Source organism: Salmo salar, chromosome ssa21 (genome assembly GCF_905237065.1).
Source record: "Salmo salar chromosome ssa21, Ssal_v3.1, whole genome shotgun sequence".
Taxonomy (NCBI): domain Eukaryota; kingdom Metazoa; phylum Chordata; class Actinopteri; order Salmoniformes; family Salmonidae; genus Salmo; species Salmo salar.
The window spans coordinates 34949296-34961982 of NC_059462.1; the positions used below are offsets into that span (position 1 = coordinate 34949296).

At 43.4% G+C, this 12687-nt stretch overlaps 1 protein-coding gene across 3 annotated transcripts in view; it reads left to right on the forward strand.

The window, feature by feature from the left end:
- Positions 1 to 12687, forward strand: part of LOC106582264 (calcium/calmodulin-dependent 3',5'-cyclic nucleotide phosphodiesterase 1A) — a 101314-nt gene that overhangs the window by 35787 nt on the left and 52840 nt on the right. Inside the window, exon 1 of one of the 3 annotated variants that reach the window (XM_045704723.1) lies at positions 2036 to 2264. The exons of the other annotated variants lie outside the window; for them this stretch is intronic. Within the exon in view, the coding sequence (XP_045560679.1) occupies positions 2212 to 2264 (53 nt within the window). The 5' untranslated portion in view covers positions 2036 to 2211. Of the gene's footprint in view, positions 1 to 2035; positions 2265 to 12687 lie in introns of those variants that run through there. 3 annotated transcript variants of the gene reach the window in all.

Genomic DNA, 12687 nt, shown 5'->3' on the forward strand with positions numbered 1-12687 from the left:
TCTTCCATTTAAGAATGATGGAGGCCACTGTGTTCTTAGGGACCTCCAATGCTGCAGAAATGTTTTGGTACCCTTCCCCAGATCTGTGCCTCAGCACAATCCTGTCTCAGAGCTCTACAGACAAATCCTTTGACCTCATATCTTGGTTTTTGCTCTGACATGCACTGTCAACTGTGGGACCTTATATAGACAGGTGTGTGCTTTTCCAAATCATGTCCAATCAATTGAATTTATCACAGGTGGACTCCAATCAAGTTGTAGAAACATCTCAAGGATGATCAATGGAAACAGGATGAACCTGAGCTCAATTTCTAGTCTCATAGCAAAGGGTCTGTATACTTATGTAAATAAGTATTTCTGTTTTCACTTTGCCATTATGGGCAATTGTGTGTCGATTGATGAAGAAAACATTGTATTTAATCAATTTTAGAATAAGGCTGTAACGTAACAAAATATGGAAAAAGTGAAGGGGTCTGAATACTTTCTGAATGCTCTGTACATGTTAGAATCACCTTTCGCAGCAATTACAGCTGTGAGTCATTCTTTTAAACAGCTTTTCTTTTCCTCCTGCTTTCATTAAGTGTTTCCTGTAAGCTGACAGGAAAATGGCTTGGAAGTGCTTGATTAGATATTGTTTGTTGTTATTCGTTTTTTGATTGAGAATTTTCCCAATTATGCTATTTTCTGATTAATCAAGTTATGGGGTCCATCAGGACACGCAACGGGGGTTGAAACTTTAGCTAATACTTAGGCCTACACCAAAGGCTCCATTGAGATTTTCTTTTCAAAGCGCATCCACTCATTAGATCAAATCTTTATGAAAGGAAAATAGAGTTGATTTACTGATTGATGAGTTGTTAACAAAATATGTGTTGATTACAGCCGTGCTGTAGTGGTGTTGATTCTCCTGAATGTCCTAAATTGTTTGGCAAACTCATTTTGAATACAGTCCAAGTAGCACACTCAATATTTGCTGTGTCACATGGACACGTTAGAACTTACAAAATGTCTCATGTTGTTCACAACAGTGCATTTGTGAAGCAGGACTTCCTTGGCGGTTCTTGCTTTTCCCCCAAAACCCACATTTCTGTGTGTGCGCGAGTGTGTTTGCAAGTGTGTGTGCTAGTGTGCATGTGCTTGTGTGTGTGTGTGGAATGTCTTCCATCAGAAGGATAGAGTTTTAGTGTTTGTTTCCAGCTCCAGAAAGAATGGCCTTCTGCTGCTCTGCTAATTAACCTGTGGAGTCCCAAATAGCACCCCATTTCCTATATAATGCACTAGTATTTGACCAGGGACCATAGGGCTCTATGTAGGGAATAGGGTGCCATTTGGGATGGATTCCCGATGTTGGTGATGTTTATCATAAGTTTCCTCCAGTTGGGCTGGGGAGAGAGCGTGCCTCAGCTTCACATAAGTTAAACAACCCAATCTTCTGTTGATTAAACCATCGCAAGGCCAGGGCGCCCACCGCTCTGTGGTCCCCCTCCCCCTACGCACACACACACTCGCACACACGGACACACACACACACACACACACCTTACCAGAAGTGAGGCGCTTTGCATTGCATTGCACCATCCACACATAATTCCGGCAGAATAAAAACCAGATTGTGATTTAATGACCATGTTTTGACGTTCAGCCAGCCCTTCTGACCAGCCTCTATCCCAAACATTTGCGGGACAGCTTGAAGTTGAGGCAGCAGTCTCCAAAACTTTCTGTGTGTGACGAAGTTGAGTGATATTGGGAATGCTGCGGGGTTCAAATCTCTCCTATCAGGGGAACTGTTCTGTAGGTCACTCACACTCGCACACACACACACACACACAGGTTTGAGTCCAGAGGGTGAGTGGCCCGCAGAGATAAAGACAATGTGTGAGTCTATGCGTGTGTTTGTGTTCCTGTGTGTGCGTGTGTTTCCGCGTCATTCCGAGCTCCTCTGGCTCTCTGTCTGAGAGTAGAAAAGCAACACTGTGATGTGGCCTCTATGACCTTTCTTACTGAGCTGTCAGAGATAGAGAGCAGAGAGGGAGAGAGCAGGGAGAGGGGCAGGACCAGGGACTAGGGGGACTAGCAGGGACCAGGCAGGACTAGTCGTCTCAGTCTCAGAGCAGCACAGTGCAACGTGAGGAGAGGCGCAGCTGGAGACAGCCAAGCCTCACACAGAGCTCCCTGCTCCTATCCCCAACCCAGTCTGGACTCACACTTTAAATGGAAGAGTGTGTCACGATCAAGAGGAAGCTTCTCCACAGACCCGTCTTCAGGTAAGACAGAAAGAGCAACTGTCCATCCCGACGAAATTACAACTAGCAAAGTCTCTCTACCTACCTGGATGCTGACCCTCCTGCTACTACTGCGTCCCTTTGACAGAGCAATTACCCAAATGGAAAATACTACTACTAGGTCTTTCTACCTACCTGCCTGTTGCCTCTCTTCCCTGCTGCCTCTCTTCCCTGCTCCTGTGGAGTGTGAAGGACAATATTAAACTACTAGTTTGCTCTCTCTGTCCTGCGTGGGTGGAAGGTAGCCTAGCAGTTAAAATCATTGGGTCAGTAACCAAAAGGTCACTGGTTTAAATCCGTGCACCGACTGTGTGAAAAATCTGGCGATGTGCCTTCTAAGAATTAAAAACATATACACTCAGTATATCAATCATTAGGAACATCTTCCTAATATTGAGTTGCACCCCCCTTTTGGCCTCAGAACAGCCTAAATTCGTTGGGGCATGGACTCTACAAGGTGTCGAAAGCGTTCCACAGGGATGCTGGCCCATGTTGACGCCAATGCTTCCCACAGCTGTGTCAAGTTGGCTGGATGTCCTTTGGGTGGTGGACCATTCTTGATACACATGGGAAACTGTTGAGTGTGAAAAACCCAGCAGTGTTTTGGTTCTTGACACAAACCAATGCGCCTGGCACCTACTACCATACTCCGTTCAAAGGCACTTAAAGATTTTGTCTTTCCCATTCACCCTCTGAATGGCACACATACTTCTTTAACCTGTCTCCTCCCCTTCACCTACACTGATTGAAGTAGATTTAACCAGTGACATCAATAAGGGATCATAGCTTTCACCTGGATTCACCTGGTCAGTCAATGTCATGGAAAGAGAAGGTGTTCTTAATGTATACTCAGTGTACATTCCGTTCTCAGCGTCACCAAAATGCTATCCCCTATCTTGTTAAGTATGTTCTGGGGTGTTGGCCGCGCCCACCAAATGACCACACCTGATCTTAATGAGTGCTAGTTTCCTTAGAAATGGGGTCGGTTTGAATAGACTAAAATGAAAAGCTTTGTTTGGGTTAAAGAAAACATGGCATGCTAGCGCTATCCTGGTGGCACAGTGCAAGGTTAATTCCATGGATAGACAACAGAAGATCATAGGTTTGAATTTCACTGATGCCGTGCCACAATATTTTTTTTTATGTTTGCATAATTAATGCCTAAGCAAATTCATTTCCATCTCTGCTTGGAGTTCAAAACAGTTAACCTAAGCTAGCAGTGTTATTAAACGTCTTATTGTAATGTGTTCTCAGAACGTTCTTCAAATAACCTATAATTTCCGTTCCTAGAACATTAATAAAACCTTCAGGGAACCATAGTAAAACATTCTCAAACTCCCTTCAACCTAAAAATGTACGTTCTCAGAAGGCCCAGTCAGGAAACCTATGGCTTCGTTTACAGAACCAATGGGAACATTCCCACAACTTCCAAGGAACCAAATGTGCTCGATGGGTATGTTGCAGTAATTAGAGTCCTATATCATGGCTTGATAATTCCCAGAGCTCTCTTTCGCTGTTATCGCACACCCTCCAATTTCTGTGCGTGTGTAGGCTGTGTGAGTGAGTGAGAGAAGGCTTTGTGAGCGCGTGTGTTTCAAAGGAGTAGGAAATAGAGTAAACTAACTACTCCTGTCTGTTTTCTGTTGTGGTTATACGGTCATTAGAAGCAGAACATTGTGGCATGGTACATTGGCAGGGACCGTTGTTACAGACAGGTTGCTAATGGCTATTTACCATGTAAAACAGGAAGGAGGGAGGGCTGGTAAAGAGTTGCAGCTGTGCAACAGGTCCCTGCAGCCACATCACACCAGAAATTCGACGTTTGTCCAGGTCCCCAGGACGTCGGGAAATGCCTTCAATACCGTCCACTATGGGCAACCTGAGCACATACTATCATCTCGTAGGCTCGCAGCTTGCTATGGTGTAGTGGATATGGATAGAGGAAGGTGTTTAAACAGCGCACCTCGGCTGACAGGATAGTAGGTTCAATCCCAGTGCTAGATACTCGTTTAAATTGGTTCTGTTTGAACCTTAACCGGTTTGAATTTTTGCCTAAACTTGACAACCGTCAAGTTATTTATGGTTAACCTTAACCCTTACCCAGGGGTGTAGTACTGCCGGAGTGCAGAACAGCGGAGCTCCCTCACTTTTTTAAATTTGGGAATACACAGAGCTGGTAAAACTATTCCCGGAAAATGTATTCTGATAAATTCTAAATAAATTATATTTCATTATCACAAAAATTCCATGAAAAACGATAGAATGACAAATCAAATAAATATGTATAGCAGCCTAGAGGTATAAATGGTGGTTTCTTCCATCTTCTCTCTGGATTTATGGTCACTACTTGGTCAATTGATTTGATAGCATGTTTAATCTATGCAAATTCATTTTATGAATTGATAGTTCAACTCTCTGTTATCTTTTATTCTATAATAGGGTGTATTGTAGACGTGTTCAAGCTAACCAAATCAAAGTTTATTTATGATACAGTGTGTAAGCTCCAAAATACAGTAAAATAACTACTGCAATAAAGCTCTCCTCGCAAACAGTGCAATTATATATGTATTAATTTACATTCGGTTATAGCCTACAAATAGCTATACCACGTAGTCGTAGGCCTATTAGGCTGTAGGCCTACTGCTAATTATTGTTGTTTGTTCCTGAACTGGTCAAATGGCAGAGCTATCCTTCAGCTATCTTTCAGCACCACAAGTTGGTTCAACTTCTTTACCATCATTGCGCGATCCTAGTGCTGTCCTTGCAGCCCCACGAAGTACGCTCCAATCGCTTAAAATGACATCTCATCAAGATCTGTTGCCTACCCCTAATATTCATACTCATCCCTTATTATTATTATTACAAATAGAATATTATCACTTCTCACAATGGTGCTCGTTTAGTAAAGTTAGATCAAAGCTGAATGAATCAATGGCTCACAAGGTCACATAATGATTCATTTGCATTTTACATAACAGAACCGAATATAATAGCATAGCATAGTACAAACAAAATATAAGAAAGGCTACTAGTTTGTTAACACCATTTGCTCTAATTCGCTCACAAAACAGTCATTCAAGAGATCAATCAAATGATTGGCATGGAGATTCAGGCTGGATGTTTCACTGGTAAAACGTGACGAATTATCATTCACGACTGACAATGATGATGGCCTATTTTGAAATTAGGTAGCCTATGCCTAACTTGGTGTTTGATGGTATTAAAAATATACCATTTTGTTTAGACAATATGTGTCGGCATAGGCAGAAGTTACGATTGGACGATGCATTTTATGCATATTCTATAATGATAGACAATTCAATTGGCTACATCTGTCTGTACACACTTTGATTGAAGAAATTATTACATTTACATTTACATTTAAGTCATTTAGCAGACGCTCTTATCAAGAGCGACTTACAAAATGGTGCATTCACCTTATGATATCCAGTGGAACAACCACTTTACAATAGTGCATCTAAATCTTTTAAGGGGGGGGGGTTAGAAGGATTACTTTATCCTATCCTAGGTATTCCTTAAAGAGGTGGGGTTTCAGGTGTCTCCGGAAGGTGGTGATTGACTCCGCTGTCCTGGCGTTGTGAGGGAGCTTGTTCCACCATTGGGGTGCCAGAGCAGCGAACAGTTTTGACTGGGCTGAGCGGGAACTGTGCTTCCTCAGAGGTAGGGGGGCCAGCAGGCCAGTGGTGGATGAACGCAGTGCCCTTGTTTGGGTGTAGGGCCTGATCAGAGCCTGAAGGTATGGAGGTGCCGTTCCCTTCACAGCTCCGTAGGCAATCACCATGGTCTTGTAGCGGATGCGAGCTTCAACTGGAAGCCAGTGGAGAGAGCGGAGGAGCGGGGTGACGTGAGAGAACTTGGGAAGGTTGAACACCAGACGGGCTGCGGCGTTCTGGATGAGTTGTAGGGGTTTAATGGCACAGGCAGGGAGCCCAGCCAACAGCGAGTTGCAGTAATCCAGACGGGAGATGACAAGTGCCTGGATTAGGACCTGCGCCGCTTCCTGTGTGAGGCAGGGTCGTACTCTGCAAATGTTGTAGAGCATGAACCTACAGGATCGGGTCACCGCCTTGATGTTAGTGGAGAACGACAGGGTGTTGTCCAGGATCACGCCAAGGTTCTTAGCACTCTGGGAGGAGGACACAAGGGAGTTGTCAACCGTGATGGCGAGATCATGGAACGGGCAGTCCTTCCCCGGGAGGAAGAGCAGCTCCGTCTTGCCGAGGTTCAGCTTGAGCTGGTGATCCGTCATCCACACTGATATGTCTGACAGACATGCAGAGATGCGATTCGCCGCCTGGTTATCAGAAGGGGGAAAGGAGAAGATTAATTGTGTGTCGTCTGCATAGCAATGATAGGAGAGACCATGTGAGGATATGACAGAGCCAAGTGACTTGGTGTATAGCGAGAATAGGAGAGGGCCTAGAACAGAGCCCTGGGGGACACCAGTGGTGAGAGCGCATGGTGCGGAGACAGATTCTCGCCACGCCACCTGGTAGGAGCGACCTGTCAGGTAGGACGCAATCCAAGCGTGGGCCGCGCCGGAGATGCCCAACTCGGAGAGGGTGGAGAGGAGGATCTGATGGTTCACAGTATCAAAGGCAGCAGATAGGTCTAGAAGGATGAGAGCAGAGGAGAGAGAGTTAGCTTTAGCAGTGCGGAGAGCCTCCGTGACACAGAGAAGAGCAGTCTCAGTTGAATGCCCAGTCTTGAAACCTGACTGATTAGGATCAAGAAGGTCATTCTGAGAGAGATAGCAGGAGAGCTGGCCAAGGACGGCACGTTCAAGAGTTTTGGAGAGAAAAGAAAGAAGGGATACTGGTCTGTAGTTGTTGACATCGGAGGGATCGAGTGTAGGTTTTTTCAGAAGGGGTGCAACTCTCGCTCTCTTGAAGACGGAAGGGACGTAGCCAGCGGTCAAGGATGAGTTGATGAGCGAGGTGAGGAAGGGGAGAAGGTCTCCGGAAATGGTCTGGAGAAGAGAGGAGGGGATAGGGTCAAGTGGGCAGGTTGTTGGGCGGCCGGCATGATGATGTCAGTAGCTAGTTTTCCATTCAATTTGCGACAGAATTTCATGCGAATATGTTCAATTCCCATGTACCAAATGAAAAATACAAGTTAAATGGGTTTCCATCGCATTTTCAACTCTGATGGTTTTGTCACAAACACGGTTGCATTATATAGCAAATGTGCCCACTCTGGTCTTGGCACATACGCTCACATACGCTCTAGCCAACAGGTCTTGGCACATATGCTCTAGCCAACAGGTCTTGGCACATATGCTCTAGCCAGCAGCTCGCAGATACAGTGCAGGTATGCTACTTACATTATGAGATTATTATGGATAAGAGCGATATTATTTGATTTGTCAAACGGTAGCCAAGCATCGATCATCATGTCACCAGAATAAGACCCTCGATATTTATTGGAAAGGAGCAACAAGCTCATCACCTTGCAGCAACAAGCTCATTCACCACCCTGTGAAATTCATGAAAAGATCCCACCATGTGAACAAACTAATTGTCTATTGGCATTTACACTGAACAAAAATATAAATGCAACATGCAACAAGTTACATTTCATATAAGGAAATCCATCAATTGAAATCTATTCATTAGACCCTAATCTATGGATTTCACATGACTGGAAATACAGTTGGTCATAGATACCTTAAAAAAATGGTAGGGACATGGATAAGAAAACCAGTCAGTATCTGGTGTGACCACCACCTGATGTAGCTACCATGACACACCTCCTTCACATAGATTTGATCAGACTGTTGATTGTGGCCTGTGGAATGTTGTCCCACTCGTATTTTAAGGGCTGTGTGAAGTTATTGGATATTGGAGGGAACTGGAACCCACTGTTGTACACGTCGATCCAGAGCATCCCAAACATGCTCAATGGGTGACATGTCTGGTGAGTATGCAGGCCATGGAGGAACTGGGACATTTTCAGCTTCCGTGAATTGTATACAGTTCCTTGCGACGTGGGGCCATGCATTATCATGCTGAAACATGAGGTGATGGCGGCAGATGAAGGACACGACAATGGGCCTCAGGATCTCGTCACGGTATCTCTGTGCATTCAAATTGCCATCGATAAAATGCAATTGTGTTCGTTGTCTGTAGATTATGCCTGGCCATACCATAACCCCACCGCCACCATGGGGCACTCTGTTCACAACGTTGACATCAGCAAACCGCTCTCCCACACAACATCATACACACTGTCTGCCTTCTGCCCGGTACAGTTGAAACCGGGATACATCTGTGAAGAGCACCCTTCTCAGTGGCCATCGAAGGTGAACGTTTGACCACTGAAGTCGGTTACGACGCCGAACTGCAGTCAGGTAAAGACCCTGGTGAGGACGACGAGCACACAGATGAGCTTCCCTTAAAAAGTTTCTGACAGTTTGTTCAGAAATTCTTCGGTTGTGCAAACCCACAGTTTCATCAGCTGTCTGGGTGGCAGGTCTCAGATGATTCCGCAGCTGAATAAGCTGTATGTTGAGGTCCTGGGCTGGTGTGGTTACATGTGGTCTGCGGTTGTGAGGCCGGTTGGACGTACTGCCAAATTTTCTATAACAACATCGGAGGTGGCTTATGGTAGAGAAATGAACATTCAATTCTCTGGCAACAGCTCTGGTGGACAATCCTGCAGTTAGCATTCAATTTGCACGCTCTCTCAAAACTTGAGACATCTGTGGAACTGTTTTGTGTGACAAAACTGCACATTTTAGAGTGGCCTTTTATTGTTCCCAGCACAAGGCGCACCTGTGTAATGATCATGCTGTTTAATCAGCTTCTTGATATTCCACAACTGTCTGATGGATGGATTATCTTGGCAAAGGAGAAATGCTCATTAACAGGGATGTAAACAAACGTGCACAACATTTGAGATAAATAAGCTTATTGTGCATATGGAACATTTCTGGGATCTTTTATTTCAGCTCATGAAACATGGGACCAACACTTTACATGTTGCGTTCATATTTTTGTTCAGTGTATAAAATTGTACCTGCATCAGCCCAGTCACGACTGTTTTCATGTGCCAGGTAATTCATCCGCATGAAATGGTTGGATGGAAACATGGCTATTTACATTTTGATTTCACGCTCCCTCACCTAAAAAAAATAGCACTACACCACTGCCCCTACTACCTTTTCACACCCCTTGACTTTTTCCACATTTTGTTGTGTTACAGCCTGAATTTAACATTGATAAAATTGAAATGGTGTGTCACTGGCCTACACACAATACCCCATATTGTCAAAGTGAATTATGTTTTTTTAAATGTTTACAAATTAATTAAAAAAAGCTTTTAGTCACCAAGTATACAACCCCTTTGTTATGACAAGCCTAAATATGTTCAGGAGTAACAATGTGCTTAACAAGTCACATAATAAGTTGCCTGGACTCACTCTGTGTGTAATAATAGTGTTTAACATCATTTTTTAATGACTACCTCATCTCTGTATCCCACACCTATAATTATCTGTAAGGTACAATGGGGACCCCTCTTTCGGGGAAGGTGGGGCCACCTGTTTTGAGCCCCACCTTTTAAGCAGAAAAGAAACAAACAACGTGTCACATATCGGTTTGCAAACACTGTAAAATGAAACTAAAAGATCATTGAGTTAATAAAGCCCCATACAAACTTGGTCTTTTTTTTGCTTTCTTGAGTAATGCAGCTCCAAAATGCAGGTGTTTCAGCCTAGCTCTGCTTTCTGTGGTGGTGGGGCAGCCAGCGTAAAATACGGAGAGTAGGGGTTGGTAATGTTCTCTGGTTGCATTGTGATTGTATTGTATGCTGCTGCATAAGTTATGTAATATGCCAGGGAAATATGTATAATGTAGCAAAGAAAGTAATACTAAGTGTATGTTGAGAAGTAAGCTGTTAGTAGCCCATGTGCCTCACCCTAATAATTTGGTCCCTTTTCCATTCTAAATTTTGCCTACTGTTCTGACGTGGTGCTGCACATGTAGACTATAGCCTGTTTTAGAGAAACTCAATTAGTACTTGGTAGCATTGCCTTTAAATTGTTTAACTTGGGTCAAACGTTTCTGGTAGCCTTCCACAAGCTTCCCACAATAAGTTGGGTGAATTTTGGCCCATTCCTCCTGACAGAGCTTGTGTAACTGAGTCAGGTTTGTAGGCCTCCTTGGTCGCACATGTTTGCCCACAAATGTTCTATAGGGTTAAGGTCAGGGCTTTGTGATGGCCACTCCATACCTTGACTTTGTTGTCCTTAAGCCATTTTGCCACAACTTTGGTGGTATGCTTGGGGTCATTGTCCATTTGGAAGACCCATTTGCGACCAAGCTTTAACTTCCTGACTGATGTCTTGAGATGTTGCTTCAATATAGCCACATCATTTTTGTACCTCATGATGCCATCTATTTTGTGTAGTGCACCAGTCCCTCCTGCAGCAAAGCACCCCCACAACATGATGCTGCTACCCCTGTGCTTCACGGTTGGGATGGTGTTCTTTGGCTTGTAAGCCTCCCCCTTTTTCCTCCAAACATAATGATGGTCATTATGGCCAAACAGTTCTATTTTTGTTTCATCAGACTAGAGGACATTTCTCCAAAAAGTACGATCTTTGTCCCCATGTGCAGTTGCAAACCGTTGTCTGTCTTTTTTAAGAAGCAGTGGCTCCTTCCTTGCTGAGCGGCCTTTCAGGTTATGTCGATATAGGACTCGTTTTACTGTGGATATAGATACTTTTGTACCGGTTTCCTCCAGCATCTACACAAGGTCCTTTGCTGTTGTTCTGAGATTGATTTGCACTTTTCGCACCAAAGTACATTCATCTCTAGGAGACAGAACGCGTCTCCTTCCTGAGCGATATGACGACTGCGTGGTCCCATGGTGTTTATACTTGCGTACTATTGTTTGTACAGATGAACGTGGTACCTTCAGGCGTTTGGAAATTGCTCCCAAGGATGAACCAGACCTGTGGAGGTCTACAATTGTTTTTCTGAGGTCTTGGCTGATTTCTTTTGATTTTCTGATGATGTCAAGCAAAGAGGCACTGAGTTTTAAGGTAGGCCTTGAAATACATCTACAGGTACACCTCCAATTGACTCAAATGATGTAAATTAGCCTATCAGAAGCTTCTAAAGCCATGACATCAGTTTCTGGAATTTTCCAAGCTGTTTAAAGGCACAGTCAACTTACTGTATGTAAACTTCTGACCCACTGGAGTTGTGATACAGAGAATTATAAGTGAAATAATCTGTCTGTAAACAATTGTTGGAAAAATGACTTGTGTCATGAATGAAGTAGATGTCCTAACCGACTTGCCAAAACTATAGTTTGTAACAATAAATTTGTGGAGTGGTTGAAAAACAAGTTATAATGACTCCAACCTTAGTGCATGTAAACTTCGGACTTCAAGTGTACACTTTGGATGTTGTATCAATACACCCAGTCACTACAAACATACAGCCTTCCTTCCTAACTCAGTTGCCGGAGAGGAAGGAAACCGCTCAGGGATTTCACCATGAAGTCAATGATGACTTTAAAACAGTTACAGAGTTTAATGGCTGTGATAGGAGAAAGCTGAGGATAGATCAACAACAATGTAGTTACTCCACAATACTAATCTAATTGGCAGAGTGAAAAGAAGGAAGCCTATACAGTATAAATGTATTCTAAAACATGCATCCGGTTTGTAACAAGGCACTAAAGTAATACTGCAAAAATGTGTCAAAGCAATTAATGTTTTTTTCCCAAATGCAAAGTGTTATGTTTGGGGCAAATCCAACTCAACACATTACTGAGTACCACTCTCCACATTTTCAAGGATAGTGGTGGCTGCATCATGTCATGGGTATGCTTGTAATTTTTCAGGATAAATAAGAAATGGAATGGAGCTAAGCACCGGCAAAATCCTAGAGGAAAACCTGATTATCTGCTTTCCACCAAACACTGGGAGATTTCAGCAGGACAATAACATAAAACACAAGGCCAAATCTACAATGGAGTTGATTACCAAGAAGACAGTGAATGTTCCTGATTGGCCGAGTTGCAGTTTTGACTTAAAGCTGCTTGAAAATCTATGGCAAGACCTGAAAATGGTTGTCTAGCAATGATCAACAACCAATTTGACAGAGCTTGAAGAATATATATGTAAGGGCAAATATTGTACAATCCAGGTGTGCAAATCTCTTAGAGACTTACCCAGAATGACTCAGAGCTGTAATCGCTGCAAAAGGTGAATCTGAAAGTATTCAGACCCCATCCCTTTTTCCATATTTGTTACGTTACAGCTTTATTCTAAAATGGATGAAATAAAATGTTTTCCTCATCAATCTACACACAATAGACCATAATGACAAAGTGAAAACAGATTTCTTTGCAAATTTATTAGAAATAAAAA